Source organism: Dermacentor albipictus, chromosome 1 (assembly GCF_038994185.2).
Source record: "Dermacentor albipictus isolate Rhodes 1998 colony chromosome 1, USDA_Dalb.pri_finalv2, whole genome shotgun sequence".
NCBI lineage: Eukaryota > Metazoa > Arthropoda > Arachnida > Ixodida > Ixodidae > Dermacentor > Dermacentor albipictus.
This window is the reverse complement of record NC_091821.1, coordinates 205,700,717-205,725,781: the sequence shown is the minus strand read 5'-3', so window position 1 is coordinate 205,725,781 and position 25,065 is coordinate 205,700,717. Positions and strand designations below refer to the sequence as shown.

The 25,065-nt window shown below is 51.8% G+C and overlaps 1 protein-coding gene across 5 annotated transcripts in view; it reads right to left on the bottom strand.

The window, feature by feature from the left end:
* The window catches only part of twz (BTB/POZ domain-containing protein twz), a 208,486-nt gene that overhangs the window by 17,659 nt on the left and 165,762 nt on the right, over nucleotides 1-25,065 (bottom strand). For all 5 annotated transcript variants that reach the window (XM_065425212.1, XM_065425209.1, XM_065425208.1 and 2 more), the window contains one exon: nucleotides 9,435-9,521. In XM_065425212.1, coding sequence (XP_065281284.1) covers nucleotides 9,435-9,521 — 87 coding nt within the window. The remainder of the gene's footprint in view (nucleotides 1-9,434; nucleotides 9,522-25,065) is intronic.

The window sequence follows — 25,065 nt, the reverse complement described above, 5'->3', positions numbered from 1 at the left end:
GCTCTCGCAACGCGTTGGGCGATTTTGGTCCCACAGACGCACTCGACAACCGACCCATCATGGGAAACAGAATTCTTGGACCCTACCGACGTCGGCTTGAGTGTCTCTAAGGCCACCTGCTGGTGTGCGCGCGCCTGTGCGTGTCTGTCCGCGCGCGCATCATTGTCAGCCACGTCACCGCCGTGTGCACCGATAAGGTCACATCTTCGTTTCTCTTTGTCTTCTTTACTGCCTTATTCATTACGAGGTAGCCAAGCGCACATTTGTTTTTTATTTATTCATACTGTCAGTACAAGCCAAGACAGGAGTTGCGGTTACATTGCTATCATCAAACGAGGCATAGTAAATGTTTAAACAATTCAATAGAAAGCAATCAGGATAGGAAGGCACATCATATAAACAAATACGAAGCAATAAACAACATGAGTTACAATGAACAAGTTATAGCACTATATGGGTCTAACGAAAAGTAATGCGCCAAAACAATTGCGACCGACAAACAGCTATCAACAAAACGTATACTCAACTGTTTACAAATAATTGGTAACAGCCTTTACAAAAGAGTGTAAATCAGTACATTGTACTATATCATGTGGCAGGTTGTTCTAATCGTCTATGCTTCGAATCAGGAACGAATTTCTGAATGATCCTGTTCTATAATTAAGTGGTTCAATATGTTTTGAATGCTTTGTTCTGGGGTTAGCAGGTCTCTCTTATGTGGTGTGTTTTTCTAAGTCTACTTTATAGTCTCCGCTTAATACGTGAAAAAAGAATGTCAGCTTGTTAAGCTGCATTTTCTGCTTGACAGTCATGAGGCCAGCTCTATCTCTAAGTTCGGTGACGGACTGGAATGTGTTAAAAATTTATTCTGGTTCATGAAGGTGTAGCCTGACAAACTTGGCCGGCAACAGCTCTGTCCAAACGAAATTCGGGCTGACACAGAGACGAGTCGCCCAGCGTCCAGCCCTGTGTTGTCACGAAAGTACGAAAGTGTACTGTGCAGGGCCTCTGCTCTAACCACTTCCGCGGCGTTACACAAGTATCGCCTTTGAGCGAACGGTTGTGCGTGCAAAACGCCAGCTACAGCCGACAACCACTTTCCCATGTAATAATAAACACTGCTCCCCAGCTAGCACCGCGAGAGACGTCGCCCGTGTTACAGCGATCCTATTAGCTACTGCCTCCACACCCGCATGCACTACTATCAAGCGAACCTCTGTCAAGAGCTGGTTCTGGTTAGGCGCTTCCCTGTTCTACAGCTCGCCCACGCCGCCTTATAACGAGAATGGGAGCCGCCCACGTCGAGAGAGGGTACGGCATGCGGTCTCGGGTTCGCTGGCCCTTCGTAACTTTGGTCATCGTGGGGGCCGAGAGTGGTCTCGAACCCCCGCACGGCCAGAAGTGGTCACCCGCTGCCGCCTCCTCGTGCACAGGCGCGCGCACAAGCGCCCTGCACCGTCGAGCTCCCCCTCGGGCGGGAGAAAGTGCGCCCCCGGGGCACAGGGGTCCCGCGGACATGAGACGCGCTATCCAAGCCCGGCCCGCAAATGAAACACCAGCGCGAAGGCACAGCCGGCGGCTGCCCCGTGCAGTGGCCCGGCACCGCCTCGGGGCGCACATCGGCCGCCGCGGCGGCGCATGTTTGTTCGCTTCGGCCGGCTCGGAATGCGCCCCGGGCGGCCCCGGCGCGGAATGCAAGCGTGTGTCGCCGCCCGAGGGCAGATTCGCTTTTACGCTCTCGAGCCGGCTTCCCCGGGCGACCACGCAATCGACGCGCGGCCACCATCGCTCGTGGGCTGCGTTTGCCCCCCTCCCCCCTCTCGTAAATTGTGCGCGGGCCGGGCAGGAACGAGAGCATCGAAGGAAAAGAAAGAAGAAAAAAAAGGAATGATGAAGATATACCCGTCTCGCCAGCCACGGGGCAGCCCGCGCCGATGGTATGGGCCAAGTTGAAAGAACGGCAAAGGGAGACGGCTAAGGCGGTGCTTTGCGAGGTATGGGCAGAAAGAACCTGAGCAGTTTAATGTATAAAAAGATCAAAGAGTGGTTTGGATCAACATTCATGCATGTAGCTCGCTCTAACGCTTCAGACTGAGGGAGATGATGACGCAATAATGCGATGTCCCATATATAGGCAACACGTGCTCCGTGCGCGCTATGCGTAGTACGTAAGCAAACTTCGCGGAACTTGCACACCCGTGGGCATAAAAGGGACACGCATAACTAAAAGCGTCTACGAGAATGAATTGCTGAGGTTGTAACCTTTGGGTTTCCCTGACTGTCGTCGAAGTCGAACACTATATGCTGATGCACTTAGAAGCGGCCGGCGATCAAGTTATAAGTTGAAAAGTAGTGGTAGAAAAAGGCGGAGACGAAAGATTCTGGAACTACAGCGCTAGACTGACAGCGAAAATGCAGAAAGCGGTGGGAGGGGGGGGGGGGTGAAACGTAACGCTGACGATCGGAAGACATTATTTTTTCGTCGGTCCTCGGTCATGTAATGCTGATGACGCTGGCTCTCAGGAATTTACAGAAGCGTACAAATGGATTAGAGCACACACGGCTGACATTAACCAATCATTTCTGGGAGCTTACCGCTACTCTTGAAAAGGAAAGTACAATCATTGCATTCTACCAGTACTAACATACAGGGTGGACACTTGGAGGTTAACAAGAAAGCTTGAGAAGGAGTTAAGGACCGTGCAATTTAACGATGGAACGAAAAAAGTGTAAGGCGTTAAGAGACAGGAAGAAAGCGGTGTCGATTAGAGTGCAAACGGGGGTAGCCGATATTTTATACTTGGCATTAAGAGGAAGAAAAGGAACTGGGCAGTCCATGTAACGCATAGGGGAGATAACCGGGGGACCATTGGAGTTACAGAATGGGTGCCAAGGGAAGGGAAGCGCAGTCGAGGATACCAGAGAAGTAGATGGTGTGATGAAATGAAAAAATTTCATTCACAAATTGGATCAGCTAGCACAAGATAGGGGTAATTGGAAATCGCTGGGAGAGGCCTTCGTGCTGCAGTGGACATAAGCATAGGCTGTAGCTGATGATGATGCTAATGATGTCGCTGGATCTCGTCACGTGACCAAAGCTAAGTAGCGAATTCGGCTCGCTCAGTGGGAGACCACCCAGAATCGACGAGCGCTAGCAGGACCACGTTTGTGGCGGAATCGAGGCGGTTGCAGTGCCCACACTAACAGTAAACCCTGATATTGTTTAACGTTATTGTTGGCAGTAGGCACGTGTGCACAAATGCTGACAACTAAAAGTGTTCTCCGCTTTAAATTATCCTACGCGTGGTAGAAGGTGGAAAGAAATACGAGAAAACTATACATCCCAGAGCTGGTTCAAAAATAGCTTGAAGAGCCATTTAATCGTGGCGTTCTTTTCTAATAAAAACTTAGTTGGAAGCGTAGCGCTCGTCGACTTCCGCGCGAACCATGTCCTTGTCTTTTTTTCGTGCAACATTTTCTGTCTTCGCTGTGAGCCGACTAGCTCCAGAACACACACACACACACACACACACACACACACACACAAAAAGAAAGTACCAGAAGGGTGTTTCATATTTAGATACGCCGCCTGCTGTATATAGCACGTCCTAGCAGTCCTCTCAAGAGTTCAAGGCCACTGTCAGTACTCCAGTGGTCCCGCGCAGTGTCCAGATAACGGCTTCTGGGAAGTGCCGAAGGATTTATTGCAGTTATGTACTTATATAAGTGCCTCCCGGCTGCCACGTGACGTGTATTCAGGGCCCCGCACCCGGCCAAGCTACTCAGTGAAGCACTTTGGTGTGGCTTCCAACTCTTTCGAGAATGAATTTTAGACCGATTCGCGTTGCACGCACTTAGCGATCCACGAGTGCCGCGCGAGCCCCTCGAGTGCGGGGATCGCAATAAGAGTCCAACCGCGCACAACTTGCAGTCGATTCTGACGCGGGGACGTTAATATAGAAGGACGGCGCACAAGTGTGCACGCTTGCGACAGGCGCTCTCTTCTCCTCCGCCCTCCATCCGCCACTTCGTGGCCTCTCATTCCTCGTTCTTTCACTCAGTCCCTGCTGCATCAACTGGGTTTTCTAAACTGAGAATTCCCTGGGGGGCGGCTATAACCCCCACAGCCCTCTGCTCTTCATTACCTTGAAACAAAACTCGCTCTCTCTAATTAACACGTCACTTTTACTGGCAGCGTTATCCTTCATCAGTCGGAAGCACGATGGGCGCCACTCCAAGCGGTCGGTTTTTTCTTTTCTTTTTTTGTTGGTCCCCAAGCGAAATGGCGCAAGCGTCTCGTGTGGGTGATACATAGAGACCTATAGTAGAAACGGGGCAGGTGAAGCAGACCTGAAAGCTGAACAGTTTCTTCCGCAGTGGTCGAAGGCCGGGGCGTCACGCCACTGTGCTCTTCTAGCATGGCACAGGAATGGCTCGAAGCGCAACAAAGTTAAAACAACGGATATGAATTAGCACGCAACATGGCATCTTATTCAACGACGGGGGTCAATCTACGAAGTGAGCACTTGACGTCTCTGCAGCACGCGTTTACCGGTGTTCGTCCTAAAATGGACAACGTTCAGACGCGGGCTCTTGTAGAGCTTTTCACGCCCGGCCACGGCGGTCGCGCTTCAATGGGGGCGAAACGCGAAAAATGCCCCTGTGCTTAGATTTAGGTGCACGTTAAAGCAGCCTAGGCGGTACAAATTATTCCGTAGTCCCCCTCTACGGCGTGGGTGCCTCATTCATATCGTGGTCTTAGCACATCAAACCCCATGATTCTATTTAAGCTTCTCACGCCTTTAGTATAGCGCACACGCGATTAATTTGGAGATTGGTCTCGCTGCGCGCGACAGGTCACAGCGAACGAATTGTGGAAGCGATCCTTCTTAAGTTAGCATTCTCGACCGCTGCACTAGCTTGGCGGTTATCTTATAGGAAGTGAGCGCGTTTCGCAAGTTTTCTGCCTTGCCACACCACCGAAGCAAGGTGCTATAAGAAGAGCAAATTATGTTGCTCGATACCTTCCAACTTTTGCAGGTCATATGACACAAGTCACAGTGGCTGCCCTCTCGAATGGAGGTACTGGGTTCTAGTACTGTCTTTTTTTGTTCTCCCCCCCCCCCCCCTCGCTTTGTTTTTTTCATTGTCGACATTTGCATCTGGAAGAACCGAGTTATTGCTCTTTGCAGCATTTCACAGCGATCAGCTGGAAGGCAAACATTTTTATTTCATTCGTCATATCAACTATCGATCATTAATGTGTATTGTGAAGTGCATAATAAATGCCTATTTTTTTTTATCTCGTCAAATTTCATGGTAGGCACCGCTTATGTAAGGCACTAAGTGGCGTCGTGTGAATTTCTAGCAATTCTCTATTATAGACTATACCATCAGAAGGGAACCTACGATTGTCGAGCATTAGGTACGTGTACGTTTGAGAAGTTCTGTCGGTAAATAATGACAACAAAATTTCACTTCCGCATTCTCTTCTGTTTACGACGCGAGTTCATCGTCATCTATCACGGCAGTACAAATCCTCGATGCAGTGCGCTTTCTTTCTTTATTTGTTTCCATTGCTAAATATAGAATACATTGCACAGTTCGTACACGTCTCGCCTTGGAAGCCGTACGAACTGTGCGAATTCTCAAAGGACTTGTAAAGCAGTCTTTTCGAGTGAGTTAATTTCGAACGACATAACTAAAATAAAAAAAAAAACAAGAAAAGGGGAAGTCACTTTGAAGGGCTTACACACACACGAAAACACACGAAAGCACACCAAAAGCACACACACACGAAAGCTCAGAGTGGTAGCGGATGATGTATGTACCTGCAGCCGTGCGCAGAGGTGATATTGCGCGCATCTCACGAAACCCTGACGCTGTTTCTCGTCAATGCAAAATAAATAAATGTGGCCCAGCCGCGGCGCCAACTTAACGGTTCGCGTCGTCGGTCGGCACATATACGTGGCTCTATACTCGGCGGCTTCGCTGGCGCTGCCAGGCTGTGCACATCGTGGGCGTCCCGCTGGATCGGCCAATAGCGTACAACGAGCCGAGACGCGCCGTCGGTATACGCGCCGCGATCATTCTTTGGTCGCCGTGCGCAGGTCAAGTCCCACCGGGTTGTCCCCTTATCGGCGCAGCACGGACGCCTCCGTGGCGCCCCGGCGGCCCCAGACGACCCCCCCCCCCCCCCCCTTTCCGCCCACTGCGGGAAGTCGTCTGGGCATCGCGCTGCTTCACATGCACGGCCGAGACGGCGACCTCCGCGGAAAGAAAACAATTAGAAAGTAGGCCGACGCTGACGTCTGCCTGGAGCACGAGAAGGTGTTCCACGTCGCGAGTTCTCGGAAGCCGCGTATCTAAAAGGCCCTTCGGGCGCCGCGCCTGCAGTTGTACACACATGATGTTTATGCCGCAGAATCACAAACGTCGAAAGAAGTAATCATGCTCAAAGATACGTTGCGATCATCTAAATATACTTCTTATTCAGGCGTGCGGTGCGGAAAGTCACGTGAGCTCGCCTCGCGCAGACATGCGCTCGCGCCACTGTTCGCGCGTTCGTCGTCGTCTTCGTCCACAGTTGGCTCTGATGCCACTCGACATGCAAAAAAAGAAAGGGGCGGGGGACAAAGTTGACTAAGATGGAGTTAATTCCGGCACTCGAACCCACGACCTTTGGTTTTAAGGCGAAGTTAATTAAGGCACTCGAACTCACGGCCTTTGGTGGGAGTCGCCCCGTCGACCTTTGATGGGAGAAAACAAGTTATAAGAGATGAAGCATTCGAATGGGAATGCCGAGTAATTTAATGAATGTCTCTTGAGCGCGCAGGCTTTCGCCTTCACCCTCTTTGGCGTATTCTGAAGTGCCTGTCAGTTTTTTAGTCAGTGTAGTAAACTCGGCCGTCAGGGGACAAGTGTGTTCTAAAGAAAAGCGTGTCGCCGGGTCGCCTCAGTCTACGGTCATGTGACCAGATTTTGTTTTACTTTCGCTGTTTATGCGTTATTTCAGGCCGATCTTTTAAACGGCTAGTTGTTTTCCCGCACGCCAAATGTGAAAGAGACGATTTTTTCCCGTACCCACTGTTTTTTATGATTTCGATCATGGACTGCACGTTTTTGTACTCAGTGTGTATGTGTTAAGTCACAGCTCAGGCTTGCTCCGCTGCTGCGTGCTTCGAATAGCACGGTAAATGCGAGGAATTCACGCACCAAAGGAACTTTCGACAGGCAGAACTACCTGGCGGCTGAAGGGGGCACATAATAGCCTGCACAACGGGTGCTTTGGATGAGGTGGGCAGCCGCGCCCAGGAGGTGCGTTTGGGTCACGAAGAGGGCGGCATAAGGAGCAGTGCGAGCTGATCGAACCCATCCGTCGATTGAAAGCGCTAAAACGGCTGACGTTCCCTCAGATATAAAAAAAGGATGACCTGCACGGATTAACTGCCCCGGAGGGCGCGAACGCTCAAAGCAGTGGCCCTGGTGGCTGACAATTTGCTTCAAGCAACTACGTTGGTGCGACCACTCAGCAGTCAATCTTCGAGGCAATGTTCAGAGCTGCTATTTTCTAACCCCGCTAGTGTAGTTTACGAAACTGACGCAGTGCACGCTGTGCGATTTCCCATTGGCCAATGGACCTGCACACGAACGCGTGTACCACGCAGTTGCAATTACTCGTTGAACCCAACCTCACGAAACCAGACCTGACCTAAAAGTAGGCGTCCTTGTCTGGCCAGCTGAATTAAGAATGCTTTCGCGTTTCGAACGCCCACCAGCCCGAATGAATACAACACCGTCCAGCTACCGAAATCACAGCCTCTCTTTGAACAGCTCCAGCTGCAGCTCTCGCGCCGATGGCTACGTGCTGCTAGGTCGGGGCTGCATGCATATCGGGAGCGGTGCAAAGTCAGCCGCTGTGCTCGCTCGCGCGTGGCCCTGTTTACAGCGCAACGTGAGCTCTTCGCCTAGCTGCACCGCGGAGGCCTGCGATAACGGTTGGCGCCCGGACGCGCATCTGTATTCTCCGCAGCACCCCGCCCACACTGCCTCGCGATGGCTCACTTGCGGGCAACGGCCACGCGACGCCCACGACGACGCACTGGGGAAGCGCCATCGCCCCGGATTGGCCACTGTCCGCGGAGCTGTTGACAAACACCCGGACGTGAGTCGCGTCTTGACGTATTTGCGGTCGTGCCGCGGCTGTCGCAGTTTGACGCGGCGCTGCTGCGGAGAGGAGACGGATCAATTCGGCGGTTCAGACGCAAGCTTGTTCGCTGCGCGCGGACCGACTGCCAGCCACGGACTATAGTTCTTGTAAGAGCAGGGCGCTTTTACTGGCCGCAGTAGCCATTTGGGAAAGTACTGCTCCAACGAGTATCTTGCCAGAAGACACGGGGCGTGTGCTGCGCGGTAACGGCAGTGCAAGAACTATAGTGTTCGCCACGGGAATGTATGACCCTACGGCGCCGCGAGAGCCCTATAGGCGTGGCTCGAAGAGTTCCTTGCGGGCAGCAAAAAAACGAAATCGAAGGACACGCACCGACACGCATCTTCCTCCCGTGAACTTTAAGCGGGGCAAGTCTTAACGCAGAGGCCCGCTCTTCCTGTAGCGCCGCGTAAGGGCTACAGGAAGCCACAATTTTAGCAATGGCCGATAAACGAGAGGCGTTTGTGTAGACGCACCGAGTGGCCCGTAGCCATTTTTGGCCGGGCGCTCTCTCTAATGAACTGGATCTCCGCGGGGTCCGCCACGCCAAAAAAGCGAAGCGGCCCCACCGCGGTCGATCACCGAGGCAACGACGACGACGACGCGCCGAGAAACCGTCTATTAGCCGCGCCCGGGCTGAGTTGCTCAGGCCGGGCGCTCAAGGCGGCGGCACCCTCCCCCAACCGTCGCCCCGGGCCCAGCTCGCGCGCCTCTCCTCGTTCCGGACGGGTCCTCCGTCAAGCCTTTCCCGCTAGCACCTGCAGCGACGGCGGCGCACCTCGGGGCGGAGGGGGCCTGGCGCTGGGCGGCGCCTTTCGCGCACCGGGCGGCGAGGCATCGCGAGCCCCTGCTATTTTCATCCAGCTGTTAGCCATATGGGAACGGCTGTTTGTCCCTGCCGCGGGAAAGGATGCACGCATCCTCGTCGGCAGCGGCGCGCACGATGGAGCTGAGGGTGGGCTTGGCTGTCTGCATATAGGCCGCTATCGCCGAAACCGCTGACGCTAATCTCGACAGCGGCCCAGCGCGTGCTGTCCGCCATCGATTACCGATAGAGTGCGCTCTGGTGTACATCTACTATACGCAGCATTGTTGCTGCTGTAGTCTTGGCACCGAGAGAACGCGCTATTCGCCAACCATTGCCGTTTAAGGAAATCTTGTGTTGCAGGGTCTATACAGTTGATGTTCGGTATACGAGTCTCCCGCAATGTGGAGAAATGCTTACCTTGGACTTTCATTTGCAACGCTTCTCCTTAGGCTCTTTTTGGGGATGAAGTCTGTGAGCCCATCTTTAGGAACGTCCTGGAGGGGGCTGCGAAAAACCAGAGTGGAAAGAAAGACGGGGATCAACCACCAATTTCTGCTATATAACCGTGGTAAATCCAACGAATACAAACAACCTTTAGAGCAGCGCCACTATAAAACAGCCTCAAATCTCTCACATCGTTATCAGCTCCCTCTATTCCACCAGCTTAAGCAGAGGCGAAAATCGCCTCTCGGTAGGGTTTTAAGAGTTACACGAAGCAGGAGTTTATTCAACGGCTCCGGCGACGTAAAACATGGAAAACGCGGTAAGAAAGCATCACACGCATCGACGTGGCGCGAAATGACACAAACACAGCAACACGTATTCCACAAATTAAGACCACGGCAGATTGGCAGCGAATTATGCCTGCGGAATGTGATGTGGGCATTGCTGCCAAATGATCTCCACGAACAGGGATCCGAAGATATACTCGGCGCACCCCATTTCGCGAGTAGCAGCTTTGCGTATAGCCTTACACGGAATCCCGATTTGTCGGCTGCCAAACAAATGCTTCTTTTGCATGGCACTTCCTCGTGTGCATCACACTCGGGCGAGGCAAATCGACACACCGCAGAGGCGACACCAAGTTCGCGAAGGTCAGTTGCCATCGCGGATTATCGCCGAGCTGTCAGGACAGGAGGCAGGCCTCCGATGCACGCATAGTACAACGTCCGCGCGCGCACACGCACCTAGCTGGCCGGGGCCTTGGGGCACGCTGTGTGCGCCCTTCGCCACGGCCGGCTGTCACAACACCGCGGCCGCCATTCGTAGTATAAGATGGAAACGATGACAGCCTTCCACACGGCGACACTACAGGCATACGCGCGTCATTCGTCCATCTTTAGGTCGCGATGACTATATATATATATACACACATACACAGGTTGAAGAGCCGCTGAACTTGGGGAGGGAGTGCCTGCTCGGAGTCGACACCGTGCAGGAATATTAAGAAAGGTCCGGATATGTCCGCCGTGGTTGCTTAGTGGGTATATGGTGTTGGGCTGCTAAGCACGAAGTCGTGGGATCGAATCCCGGCCACGGCGGCCGAATATCGATGGGGCTGAAGTGCGAAAACATCCGTGTACTTCGATTTAGGTGCACGTTAAAGAACCCCAGGTGGTCTAAATTTCATGAGCCACCACTACGGTGTGCCTTACGATCAAGTCGTGGTTTTGGCACGTAAAACCCCATGGTCCGGATGGCCCGTGCCCTTTTAGCCCCGTCGTAACTCTTTCCGAAAAAGCTTTTCTGCGCCAGCGTCCATGGGCTTGTATTTGTGGATAGCAGATATAGAACATTGAAGCTGCGATATTGCAACGTAGTACGTTGCCACGGCAGGCTATAGGAACACACCGTGCGAGAAAACAGCACCCACGATGATCCATCAGAAGGACAGCGCAAGGTCAAAATGAAGTCACTCGAGAATGATAGACTGCCTTTCAAGAATGACAAGAGCGATTATTGATGACAGATGTCCGGTGCACTAGAAAACAAAGAGGAGTGCACATGCAGTCGACCCCTTACAATAGGATTTGCTGAAGCTCGTAAGTTATCTTTCCGATAAAGGACGTAGAAAAAGCCGCAACATTATAGACAAAGCAGCACCTGCAAACATTTGTCTCGCGAAGTTTGATACTTTCTTTACTCTCTTTAACGCGCACCTTAGGTGTCACGCATAAGCTTGTCATGGGTCGTCCGGGAGTACCGGGTTCTGAGGTGGGATAGGGAAAAGCAAGGAAACAAAGGATGAAGACAGCAAAGGTTGGACGTCGATGATTAAGTGCCCTGAGAGTGTGTTGAACCCAGACATCCTATCCGCGCAGATAGCGCACGACAGTTTGTTCAACCACGGCATGCTTCCTATAGCTCTTCAGCCACAGTTCCAAGGGGAACATATATAGAATGACTTTTCAGCTAACTGGGGAACATTCATACGTAGAAAAAAAAAAAGAAGAAAAGGTGAGGCTAGGAATGCCAAGGTATAGACTGGACGTGCGCACATTTACAAACAATGCAAGTGCATCCCAAGTCACAAGTCTTCTGTAGTTGGCAGGAACAAATGTAGAGGGTAAAGAGCTCTTCAAGATGTGCGGTGAAACGAAGCGCTCAGTCATGTCCCGTTCTTTCTTTCCGTACGAATTGTGCGCGAAGCAAGCATTTTTCTTGACGAAAGATCTGCGGATCAGAGAGCACGCGAACGCACGCAGTGGGTGAGCACTGTAAACATGGGAGCACGAGAATGCCAGTATACAATGTTGTGCCATTACCACAAGCCCGGATTCCGAATCTGCAAGATGCAGAATCTATCCTGCGAGCGCCACAATTCTCCCTTCACAAGACAAGATGCTGCGCCTTCGTGCGGGAGAAGCCTCGGCGAAGCAGCGTGTTTAAACGTGTCCGCGTGTGCCCGACAGCCCGGCGCCGCACCTCCCTTGCCTGGAGGTCACCGCGCGCGCGAACTTTGAACCGGGTGGCCAGCGCGGTCGCTGGTTGGACCCCTCGGACGACCGTCGTGTGCTGACTTTGTATTGGGCCGTTTGAGTGACAATGGGCCTCGGGGATTATAAAAGCAGTGACACGCCGCTCGAAAACAGGATCTGCCGACCCCACCGGGAGAGAGTGTCGCTCCCGACTGGGGTGAGATGTGTAACGCGTTTTCGCCGGACGTCGTCGTGCGAGAACAGTCGCGTTTGTTGTGAGCACTCGGCCCCAGTGCCGACCCGTTCATGTCCTGTATGATAACCTGTATATAATGTATAAAGTCCCTTTTGTTATTCTCATCGACGCCAGGCTCGGAGTCTTCGCTACCAACGCTCTGTCACGAAACGGGTGACGAGCGCTACGGGACCACAAAGCCGTAATCGTGGTGCAGCGGTACAAGTTCGTAACACTGGCGGCACCGGTTGGATGTCGTAACACTGGTGGCACCGGTTGGAAGTTCGTAACACTGGATGGCAGCTACGGGATTGACCGGCATCAGCTACCTCGGCGCGGTGAGTGCCTGAAGTTTACCTCAAACACCAGACTTTCTCTGACACAGGTTATAGTAGCTCAGGGATTGACTTGGTGTTGCATTGTGATAACCTTGTGTGTTTCAAGCCTAGTAAGAGTGTTTTGAAAACCAGGGGATGCTGAGGGGGTAAACAGGGCAGTGTGTGATATACTTGCATATGTCTTACTAGTAGTGTTATAGTAGCGTACGGCAGGTATATTCAAAAAGGGTAAACAGCAGGAGGACAGTGTGAACGATGGAGAAGTACAAGGTGAAGGAACTTCTCGAAATTTGTGAGGAGTTGGGCATTGAGTTGGGCTCAACCAAAAGAAAGAATGCGATCCTTGAGGTCATGAGGACTGGGGACGTAACGGCTGAGGAGGCCGCTGAGGCCTGGGCGGATATCAAGGAACGTCGGGAAAGGGAGGAAAGGGAGAAGGAACGTTGCGAGCAGGAAAGGAGAGAACAGCAACGTCGCGAGGAGGAAAAGGAGGAAAGGAGAGAACAGCAACGTCGCGAGGAGGAAAAGAGGGAGAAGGAACGTTGCATGGAGGAAAGGAGAGAGATTCGTGAGCACGAGCTTAAAATGAAAGAGTTGGAGACCCGAAATAGCTCGCCAGCGCCTAGTCTCACTTCTAATGTTCCAAGAATACGCGATCAACTTCCACCCTTTGTCGTCGGAGAGGATATGGCCAAATACCTCGTGAAATTTGAGCACGTGTGTGAACGGAATAGCATTGAGCGATCCCTTTGGGCACAGAATCTGTTAGCGTTGCTTCCTGGGGAGGCATCAGACGTAATAACTTGCTTATCGAAAGAGGCGTTTGAGAGCTACAGTGATGTGAAGGAAGCGCTACTGCGGAAGTACAAATTGTCGCCCGAAGCTTTCCGGCAGAGGTTCCGGTATGCAAAAAAGGGTAAGGAGTCGAATGTTGACTTCGCGTTTCGTCTAAAAGCCGACTTGGTGGAATGGCTGAAGGGCGAAGAGGTTTACGACGACCGCGACAAAATTGTCGAATGCATCGCGTTGGAGCAGTTCTACCGTTGCATTGATGAGGATGTCCGGCTCTGGCTGCAAGATAGGCTAAAGGAGGTTAAGCTAAACAAGGCAGCAGAGTTAGCGGAAGAGTATTACACCCGCCGCAGCTTGCACAGCAAGACAGTGCGCATAGAAAAAGCAGATAGAAGAGATGGGTTTTTCGGGAAGCCCGACGAACGGAAGGAAATCACGCGTCGCGAGTTTCGGGACGACGAGTCCCTTCCCAAAGAAACTGTAAGGGATGGACAGAATGCATCTCAGAATGATGACGATGGTCCGAAACAGCGAAACGAAATGACGCGTTCTTTTGAAAAACGGAGACCGTTAACCTGCTACAATTGCAAAAAGCAAGGGCACATCGCTGCAAGCTGCCCAGAGAGAATTGCTTTTGCAACGATACAGGAAACTCACAAAAACATACGTCTATTGGAGCCCTATGTGCAGGAAATTAAGGTAAACGGCAAGAAGTGCCGAGCACTGCGGGACTCTGCAGCAACTATGGACGTTGTTCACCCGTCTTTCGTCTCCTCGAGTGATTTTACGGGAGAGTGCGTTAGGATACGGCAAGTGGCCGAGAAGGAGAGTGTCTGTTTACCGATCGCAACGGTTAGCATTGAAGGAGAATTTGGGAAACTTAACACCGAAGCCGCTGTGTCAGCCGCCCTCCCGGAGCAGTTTTCCTACCTCTTCTCAAATAGCTCGGAGCAGTTGCTAAGGGATCACGGCAAATCATTCTTTGCCGACGTGGCGTACATGGCCCCCACGCGATCCAAAGCGCGCCCGCTGTCGAGGGAACTTGACTTAGCGTCGGTGAGCGAACAGCGGTGCGGCACACGGACCGATCACGGTAACTTGAGTGGCGAGCAGTCACGGGAGAGGCAGAGCTCGGAGGCTGGCCTAGACGAGCGGGTCCTGGAAGTGAGTGGGAGTGACGCGTGCAGTGCTAGCCGCGATATAGACTCGACGCCGCAATTAGGCGACGCGGGCTCCGCACTCGCTCCGGTTTCCGCCAGCCGGCAGGAGCAGGCTGCAGTTGAAAGAAAAAGTCTGATTCGCGAGCAACAGGAAGATTGTTCATTAGCCGATCTGAGGAAGAGCGTCAAACGGGGAGTGGAAAAAAAGGGGGTTTCATTTGGCAAGGAACCTGGCTTATTGTACCGCCGCTACACGGATAAGCAGGGTCGCAAATATAAGCAGCTTCAGATTCCGCGAAAATATCGCCGGGAAAAATGAATGACCTCATTTGCTTCCTCAGAAGTATGTTGTCGGTCCAAGTGATTTCAAGGGGACCATTCTATTTGTAATTATTATTGCTGATTAATAATTGTTTCTATTTTGTTGAGTTGTTGATTTGAAAACTGATTGTTTGAGCCTTGTGTGCTAGATCGTACACCTGCCTCTTGTTGCAGCGGGAGCAAAAAGAGGGATAGCAATTTAGTTAGGTTGATTTGAATTATGGCCTTGTCTGGTGTTTGACGGGAGACAGAGGGCACTTGTTCGTGTTGGGTGTTGCCTTTTGCCGGTCGGTTTTGCAAGCTGCAGAACGACCAAGCGGGACCAGTGGCGAGAAGCAAGGTCTTAGGAACGACCCGAGCGGAGCTGGTCAAGGTGCCTTGGCGACGACGTGGTGAGCAGAGCTCCTGTCCTGGCGAGTCGGACCTGGGCACGTGATGTTACCTGGCGTCCCGACACTGGACGTGAACTTGGACGAGCCTGACGAACGTGCGCGCCTGGCATCCGAGCCACGTGGAGGCAGCTCGTCTTCCCGGCGCCTTATCTGAGGGCGGGGATGCTGTTGTGCCATTACCACAAGCCCGGATTCCGAATCTGCAAGATGCAGAATCTATCCTGCGAGCGCCACAATTCTCCCTTCACAAGACAAGATGCTGCGCCTTCGTGCGGGAGAAGCCTCGGCGAAGCAGCGTGTTTAAACGTGTCCGCGTGTGCCCGACAGCCCGGCGCCGCACCTCCCTTGCCTGGAGGTCACCGCGCGCGCGAACTTTGAACCGGGTGGCCAGCGCGGTCGCTGGTTGGACCCCTCGGACGACCGTCGTGTGCTGACTTTGTATTGGGCCGTTTGAGTGACAATGGGCCTCGGGGATTATAAAAGCAGTGACACGCCGCTCGAAAACAGGATCTGCCGACCCCACCGGGAGAGAGTGTCGCTCCCGACTGGGGTGAGATGTGTAACGCGTTTTCGCCGGACGTCGTCGTGCGAGAACAGTCGCGTTTGTTGTGAGCACTCGGCCCCAGTGCCGACCCGTTCATGTCCTGTATGATAACCTGTATATAATGTATAAAGTCCCTTTTGTTATTCTCATCGACGCCAGGCTCGGAGTCTTCGCTACCAACGCTCTGTCACGAAACGGGTGACGAGCGCTACGGGACCACAAAGCCGTAATCGTGGTGCAGCGGTACAAGTTCGTAACACTGGCGGCACCGGTTGGATGTCGTAACACTGGTGGCACCGGTTGGAAGTTCGTAACAACAACCAGCAGTATCGGCCTAAATATCGACGCTGCCGAGGAACTTTTGCACACGAGTCCGGCTTGCGTGCCGCAGGTGTATGCACCACCGATGCCTTATGGAAAAGTTTCCGAGAACGCACTGGTCAGTCGTATAAGTGCATGCGCGGCCGTCCTGCGTACAGTCCTACAACTTTCGTTTTTTTTTCGCACTACATCCATACCGATATAGAACAGCGCGTCACCGCTCGTCGGCGCACGCCTGTTAAGAATCCCCGTTATCGTGCCAGACCCGTTACCCACGAGGCAGCATTGCAGCGGACTCCATTGCATATATATCCGCTATCAGGCGGTGACGCGCCAACGCAAATACGCAAACTCTGTCGCGCGAATATTTAACTCCGCGTGTGCCTTCGATCCTATCTCACGCTGTGAGGGAGCATCTCGAGAATAGACAAAAAATAAATAATGTGAAAGAAGGAGGTGCCGAAAAAATTGGCGATATCCGCGTGGCCGTTGGAGGACAGCGGCGCAGGCCCGTCCGCCACGCGTCCGGGCGCAGCCTCTCGGGGCAGCGTCGAAGGCGCCGCGCATGGCACATCCTCGAAGAGCAGAACGGTCGGCCGCGGCGCCCATATTTCATCGTGGTCCACTCCCGCTGCCAGACCAGCGTCCTGTTCCGGAGCAGCTTCCCCAACAGAAAGGGAGGTGCCTGACCGTGTTTCACGGCACCAGAGCGCGCGCGCCCGAGGAGACCGACGAGGCGCACCTTTCTTTGGCCAGTTCGGGTCGGCCCAACGCCGCCGGCCAGCGGCGCGTTTTCCTTTCACCACCGCAGAGGTGCATCGGCGCCGCTCGGGCGCACGCAGGTCGCGCGCAGCACGTCACACTATGCGCACCCGTCAGGACGCACGTGACGTGCGAGCGTGCGGTTGCTCCTTTTATCGGCAATTTGATGGCATCGTTTCTTTTCAGCCGCGCGCGGAAGGCTCGTGCACATACACCCTTCGGCTTGTTTCAGTACGTGTACCCACAAGCACACTGCCATCCCCCTCCCCCCCTTGCGCAAACATGGCGGCGCCGGCCCGCCAACCCTTTTGCAAGAATGGCGTTGTTCGAGTCATCACGTCCGCTATTTGATGCGTATTTCCAGCAGTGCCTTGAAAGCCACGGTGTTCCGGTACGGCATCCGCGAAGGCACGTGCAAGCAGGCACGAATCCAGGTGTCTTTGAGGACTGGGGGTGGCCCTCTTCCGTTCTTTATCAAAAGCGTTTCAAAAAAGGGCATGTTCTAAGCGGTCACTGATATTTGGTAACTCACGTCAGCAATATCTCGTAGACCGCACCCATCGCACATTTAACGAAGGGCTTGCTGCCCCCGGGAGCGCGAGACATTTTGATGTACGGGCCCCTGGCGGCACTCGAGCACCAGGGGCCGAATCGAGCGCGGAAAGCCTGCTGGCGGGAAGCATGGCATGCTCACACGACGCATTTCTGTAGCGCGTGAACATAAATTTTGGGCAAGCAAAATGGGAAGGAACCGAAAGCTTTCCAGCGATTACGTAAAGGAGTTTAGAGTCAACGTCATCTGAAGGAGTCATTGTTTGCAAGTTTTGTCGCGTGACAGCATTGCCAACGGCAAGGGCGCCTTGAGAATTGCCGAGCATCTACAATCACAACGCCACGTCTAGCTGAAGAAGCCCCCTCTAGACACCAGTGAGTCCTTTTTTAACTGTTGGTACTCTGAATTTACGGCTATATGAGAGTGAATGTAGCATGCTTCGTACAGCCTGACACGGTTTCTCTGTTTATTGTACACGCTTCCTTCATTTCCAGGTGTTTAACAGACTTCACACGGTCGCCCAATATGTTCAAATCGTGTTGTTATTCCTATCCCTTAGGCAACTCGTCACAGCAAATCTCGCTGAAAGAATGCATCACACGGGCCTCGATGCCAGACAAGACGCGGATGACAGCCCGCGGCAGTTTTGCCATGCACTCTGTCATTCTGGGATTCCACTGCACCAGGCTGATGGACCTTTTGGCGGCCTTATTCGAAGCAACTGAGTGTCCGACGGTACCCATGATGCCAGGCAGTGATCAACTATATCGGAAATACCTACATGAGGTCAGTGTGAAAGACATTGCAACGATAAACTCTTCGATGAAAGACCACCCCATTTCCATCACCATCGATGAGTCGCCGGAACTCCAAGGACGTCTGGCAGCGGCATTGCTTGCAGCCTTCTACGGCGATGAGCTTCCTGGACGTAGGACCCTCATGATGGACTTGCAAGTAGTTCAGCAGTGTAACGCAGTACCAATCGGCATGTTGATACAAACCACTCTTTAGAAGGTTGGAAAGGGCTTAGTTGACGTAGCTGTGTTGTGCTCCGATTCAGCTTCCTACACGCAGAAGCTTCACAAGGACTTGCAACTCTCGAGCCCCGATTTCAAGGCACTACACTTCAAATATCCGTGCCACCTACTTAACAACGCTCTGGAGGATGGAACTAAGACGAGCTCATTTAAGGTAGTTCACGATTTTGTTGTGCACTTTCCTGCCCTCTTGAAGTCGTCACGGGAGCTGTGCCGTAAGTTTGGTCTTCTGTGCGTGACCATGGGCATGACCATCAAGTTGCCGAAGACTGTATGTTCGTCTAGGGGGCTCTCTTTTTATGAAGCCCTAGAAGATGTTCTGGACTGTTGGCGTGCCATTTTGTGTTTCTTGAGAAGCGACGATGCCAAGGGAAAGGAGTGTGAGAAGCTCAAAACTCTTGTTTCATCGCCTGAAGTTGTGCACGATTTGCTGATAAAGCTGAGGTTTCTTAAGACAAATTCGTTTGTTGCGCTCTCTATAATTAAGTAACTTGAGTCAGAGAGTACCCTGGCACACCAGGTTTACCCTATATTGGGGGTTCGTTTGCACGCGCTCCTCTGTCGATGGCGTAACCCACCTGCGGTCTTCACATCAGATGTCACAAGTCTGTTGGATCTCCTTGACGATAATGACCCCTCAACGACTGTCGCAGACCTTTATGGATACTACGCTGTCGCTGAAAAGTGGAGACAGACAGTTGGGAGGAACCTTTGCGATGCACTCCAGTACACCAGTGAATCGTTTTGGTACAGTGTTCAAATTGTGAATCCAAATGTGAAGCATGAGCTACCCCGCGCGTTCGAAACCGGTGTGCCGATTTTTAAGTTAGTGTTTCTTGAAACTGACGACATGAGCCAGCTCATGAGTGATTTTGCGAACTATCAGAGCTATGAAATCAGTAGCACTGTTGAACCCCTGTCGTTTTGGAGACTTCACAGTGGCCAGTGCTTTCTCGCTGCGCGCTGAGTCTTCTGGCTCTCCCAGCTTCTAGCGAAAACGTTGAAAGGGCATTTTCAAAGCTGAGAATCGTCGATCGAAAGGAGCGCGCTTCTATCAGTGACAGCAGCCTCGTAAAGTACGCTTGCGTTCATTACAACAAGCTTTAAGGTTGTAATATGCGCAAACGTAGGTGTCTTGTATTCAAGTATCTGTGCGTGTGCGTAAGGTGTTTGTGCGTTTAAATCTTCCAGACAACTAAAATACGCTTCGAGTGTTCTAGTGTTGTCGTGTGCAGATATTGCGTCTAAGATTTTGGAGTATCGAGAATAATTCAAAATTAAACTCCGAATTTCGAAGAATTGGGGATTTACGAGAAATAAACTTCGATAAACGCCGAATTTCCGCAAAACACTAAACTCCGAAAGATACCCGCCAAACTTAAAAAAAAAAAAAACTCACATACGGAGCCCTAGCTATTGGCCGCGAGATCGACCTATAGGTGGCAGCACCGTCGCCCCGTTAGTGTGGATGCGTCGCCCGTGCGGTGTGTGGAAGTGTAGGGAGCTACTGTTTTCATTTCGCGATTCTGTGCTGCGTGCCCGCAGAAAACGCTTCATTTACCATCGTGAGATTTTGTTTGGTTCGGCAATGCAGCACATATTGCTCAGAGCCAGGGATAAGCTTTCACTACAATCCCGTTGACGCGGCACGTCGCCGAGAATGGCTCGTCAGGCTGCGGAACGGCAAGGCCCCTTCCGAGTATGCGATGGTGTGCAGTAAGCACTTCGACGATGGTGCGTTCAAGCGTTCGTTGACGAAAAAGGATGGCGAGTAGTCCAATATGATATCACGTTTGGGAATCCAAATCGGCAATCTGGGCATTAATGTTTGCTGCATGCGTAGTTGCTGTGCGTGTGAAGATCATTGCAGTCCGCGAAAGTTCGTGTCGGCGTGGCCTGGGATGCCAGTAATGAGTTGCCTGTGCTTTTATATACTTCCGCAAGTAAATTAACCGCGTGTCCACGCATGCAATTTATTCTATAAACTTCATGCGCCGCCTGCACAGTGAATTCAAGGTTCGCGCTCAGCTGCGAGTCCGTTTAAACGACCGTCACCGAGCGTGACTAGTTGTCACGTTTTTCGTTGTCTTTCCTCAGCCACGGGAACTGTTCTCCGTGTTCAGAAGTGTAAATACGAGCACCGAAACACGGCAAGTGTGTGTACGCATGATCTCTTACAGATTAAACAGTGTCGTTTCGCGAGCCAACAGCGGATGGTCCATTAAGCGATGAACGAACATGCGCGAGCGAATTTATTGCTACTGCTCATATTGATATATTTTTTCCTGTCTTTTATAGGGGGGCGGAAAAAATTGAAGCCCGATGCACTGCATTCAAGCACCACTGCAAATTCAAGTGCCTGCATGCGAAAGTAATTAAAGGGATCTAATGATTATGATACAACATAAATTATACGTTGCATGCTTTATTTGAGCTTCGTGTAACGGTTGCAACTGGTTATAAAGCGACTTAATAATAATAATATTTGGGGTTTTACGTGCCAAAACCACTTTCTGATTATGAGGCACGCCGTAGTGGAGGACTCCGGAAATTTTGACCACCTGGGGTTCTTTAACGTGCACCTAAATCTAAGCACACGGGTGTTTTCGCATTTCGCCCCCATCGAAATGCGGCCGCCGTGGCCGGGATTCGATCCCGCGACCTCGTGCTCAGCAGCCCAACACCATAGCCACTGAGCAACCACGGCGGGTATAATAAAGCGACTTGAAAACATTTTACAATGGTAGTAACACTCTGAAACTAACTCGTGATTTTGTAGGTCTGGATAAAAACAAAAATTGATAAAGCAACATAAGTTCTCTAAATTTATCGCATAACGTAAACACATCGCAAATCAGCGAGTCAGCTTAGTGTGATGTAATGTAAACAAATCGCGATACGCGCCGCGACCAACTACATCCGAACAACTTGAGGCAATACTTTACCCTGCAGGGCATGTGCAGTTCAATTCTGCTATTTTTGTCTCGTCGGTCAAATTCAGGTCGACTCGGTGTGGGTCTTTACTAAGCGCGGACGATTGCAGCACGAATGCGATAACGTGCACAGGACCGCCAGAGCAGCAGGCGGAAGTGACGGCACTACACTCAATGATGTGGCCCGCCGCAACGACTTGGTCGCCTTCGACGAGACACCTGACACCGTCCCTAAATTGTGCTTAGAGGCAAGGGTGCTGTAAAACGGAAAAAGAACGCATGTTAACCTCACAACACGTTGACAGGAGACGATCGCACATGGTGTGGTCGCGTTAAGCAAATGCTTTTCGCATCAGTACACTAAAAACGTACAGCGATTTACTTTACGAATTTCCGTAACAAAAATGAAAGAATAACAGGTTGAGAGGTTACTAACCATCGCACAAACCGTCCTCGACAACATCCATCGTGATTTCGCGAACTACGATCGCTGCACACTGCGGCTGGAGCCGCGACGGGCCGCCGGCATCCACACTTGGGAGCTTCGTCACCTCGCCGCTAGGAGCCGACTCTGTTCGATCTCGAGGCCAATAGACCGTTTCATCGGGCGAGGAGGATAGGGCGCGCGGAGAGCCTTTCCTCCTCTCTGGCTTGGGCGATCCGGCGCGGCGCTGCTTGAAAGTATTGCTGTCGCGTGCTGCGGAACGATTTCGAGTTGTTTTCGATGGTACTTTGTGAAATTTATGCCATGTCCGTTCATGTAAGGTCGTCAGGGAAGCCTTTCGGTGCATCGGTAACTACAGTAGGCGGAAATATCTCTTGAGGGCGCAAAAATGTGACGCGTTTTATCAGCCGCGGTGTACGCACATTATCAGTCGCGGTGTGTTTATGTGTTGTGAATTATTTTGCTTATATCGGTTTTAATTCAACAAAGGAAAGCGGTGTCTCTGTATTAACAGCATGAAATCGTAAATCTGCTCACTATCTGATCGCTTGGCGTAGGGAGTAAAACATGAAGCATAAGAGCGCATGCTCGTGCGCGGCCAACCTAAGGCAACCACGAAACATCTAGGGTGCGATCTTGTACGCGTTCCAAAATAGAACGGAGGCGGTCCGTTCCACCGAGCCGCACACGCTTGGTCAGTTTGAACGGTGTCGAACGCCATGACGTCAATTGTGAAGTGATATGTGCTGTCAATCATTCCGTGTTGTCTGCTATCGGACGAACGCAACGGAACGGACCGCCAATTTCGCGACGGAAAGAACGGACCGCCTCCGTTCGAGTTTGGAACGCGTACAAGATCGCACCCCTAAGCTGCAGGCGCTATCAAATATTTGTGATGCGCCGGCATCGTTCTCGCGCATTTCAAGTCTAGTAGACTTCAAATTACCATATGTCTACGCTAGCCTTCCTGCATGAGGCCGATGGCGCTGCTCAGCACAGCGATCACTGCGGTTGGTGAACCAGCACGATACATATGTAAGCTGTGCGCTTCGGCATTGCCTTTTTGGCCTGCATACAGCCATAATATATGAGAGTGATCGCATAAAAAGAATGCGATGCCTTTTTTTGAGGACAAAATTTCCGTAATACGTGTGAGTGCGTCGTAGAGAACGGAATGAACACAACCGAAAAAAAAATTCGGTTATCATCATCTTTCAAGAGCAAGAGAAAACGGGCTAACGCCGCAATAGGACCTCGCATAGTCACGCCACACAACGTTTATAAATATATAACCGCTGATGCCGTATGCTTGGACCATGCGGTATATAGAACAAAGATATATGTAATCCAGCACCTACCACTGCTTAGGGCACTCGCGCAGTTCGTAAACAGTCCCTTTGCTGGACAAGCCTAATTCAGACTGTAAGGTATGCTGCTATTACTTGCCAAAACTATTTCATTCAGGGGCAAAAACCTCATCCACCGAACCAAGTAGTCACGCAATGTAACCTGCAGCGAACAGTTTGAACGCTTGTCAAAGTATAACATCACAGCTCCTATCGTAGCAGAACGTACCCACGCTGTTGCGATCGTCGCGTATGCTTCATGGCTCCTAAACCGCAGCTTAGAATTAGAGGATAATACTGCAATAAGGTCACATTAATGACTAGGACATTCAGAAATACACAATTGATCTCCGAGGCTGATTGTAGGCTCAAATATGCGCGCACACATCGCGCTGCGTGTTCCGTCCACCTCAACGCCAGCAGAAGTTCCGGCCATAACGCCTTATACCACTTCAGCACGTCTCACAGAACCGTTTACCACGTAGGATACGCACGTCATACTAAACAAAGCGCACGACCGCGAAAACAAACGCCAGAACCGACCACCGAGCGTATACCTGCCATGCAAAAGACCGCTTTCACCCAAGCCAGTATGGCGCTGCTCATAGGCGGCGCCACTGAGCTCACAATATGGCGGCGCCTACGAAAAAACGGTCTATACCAAATGCCATATTGACATCTTTTCCAAACCATACACTGTCGTGCGAGACCAGTGCATATGCATAAACGTGTCGTATCCATAATAATTATCATCAAGTAAAATTTCACTATTCGGTAATCTATTTCTGTCTTTACAAAATACAACAAAAAAGAAAGAAAGAAGACATGACTGTGCATACAAATCACCAAGAATTTCATTCAGGCCTGCGGGTATAGTTGCAAAAGCGAATATAAAAGTAACATTTTGGAATATTTCAGAACTGGTAAATGTCTTCAACACTACCGAGATTATAAATTATAGCAAGAACTATTCTGACAACTTCCGGACGCCGGTGCATGAACGGTTCATGGAAGCGCACACGAACCCCCCCCCCCCCCACCCCCGCCCCTCCACCCGCTCCCATAACGAAAAAAAAAAGTTACTATTTGGCAATACCACTCGCCCTGCTAAAAAATTAGATTTCTCTCTCAGAACGGAGCGGAATTCAACTCGAAAATGCATTAGTGGTGCCTAGTGCCGGTGCTTGCACTGAGCACTCCAATGTTAGGTAAGGTCACGACTGGCTATAATCACAGCGAGAAGTAATTAGTGCTTTTATGGAAGAAGCCCCGGTTCGGCATTAACAGTGCGCCCTGTGGAACTGGGAAAGTTTCAACAAGGCCGCCGGCACGTCCCACGCGCTCGCACACACCTTCAGAGCCTCGAGCCGTCGAAAGCAAACACCGCACTGTGTGGCAGTCGCACGTGCTCGAGCACGGGGTGCGCGGATAAAGAAGGCGCCACCTGCAAAATCGTCCTCGCGCATAGCGCGTAACAGCTTGCACAGCGTTTCGCGCCGCGCTTACGAAACGACCGCTTTCCCCCCTTTTGACGCAACGCTCTCGAATAGACTTTTCGAGGGTGGACCCAATAGATGTCAACTTCTCGCATCCCCCTCTCCTTCCGTCCCATCCCCCCCTCCGTCACGACGCGATGTGCCGAGTAAGCTGAGAAAACTAAAACGCACACAGTAAAGTAAAACAGAACAGCGGACGCGATCGGCGAACGAAGATTCTCGAGCGCAGGGCAACGTTCCTTGGCGAGCGAGGGCTAATGAAAGTCCGGCGCGTGCAATCAGCGAATCGGCCGCGGCAGCGGGGATCCGAGGTGGTGGGGGGGGGGGGGGGGGTGACGAGGACGACGACGCTTTCATCAGCGCGCGCGCTCGCTCGTTTGCGCTCTTTGTCGCCCACGGCGTCCATTATTCGCGCGAAAGTAGACCATGAGACGGCCGCGTACAAAGGAAGCCGA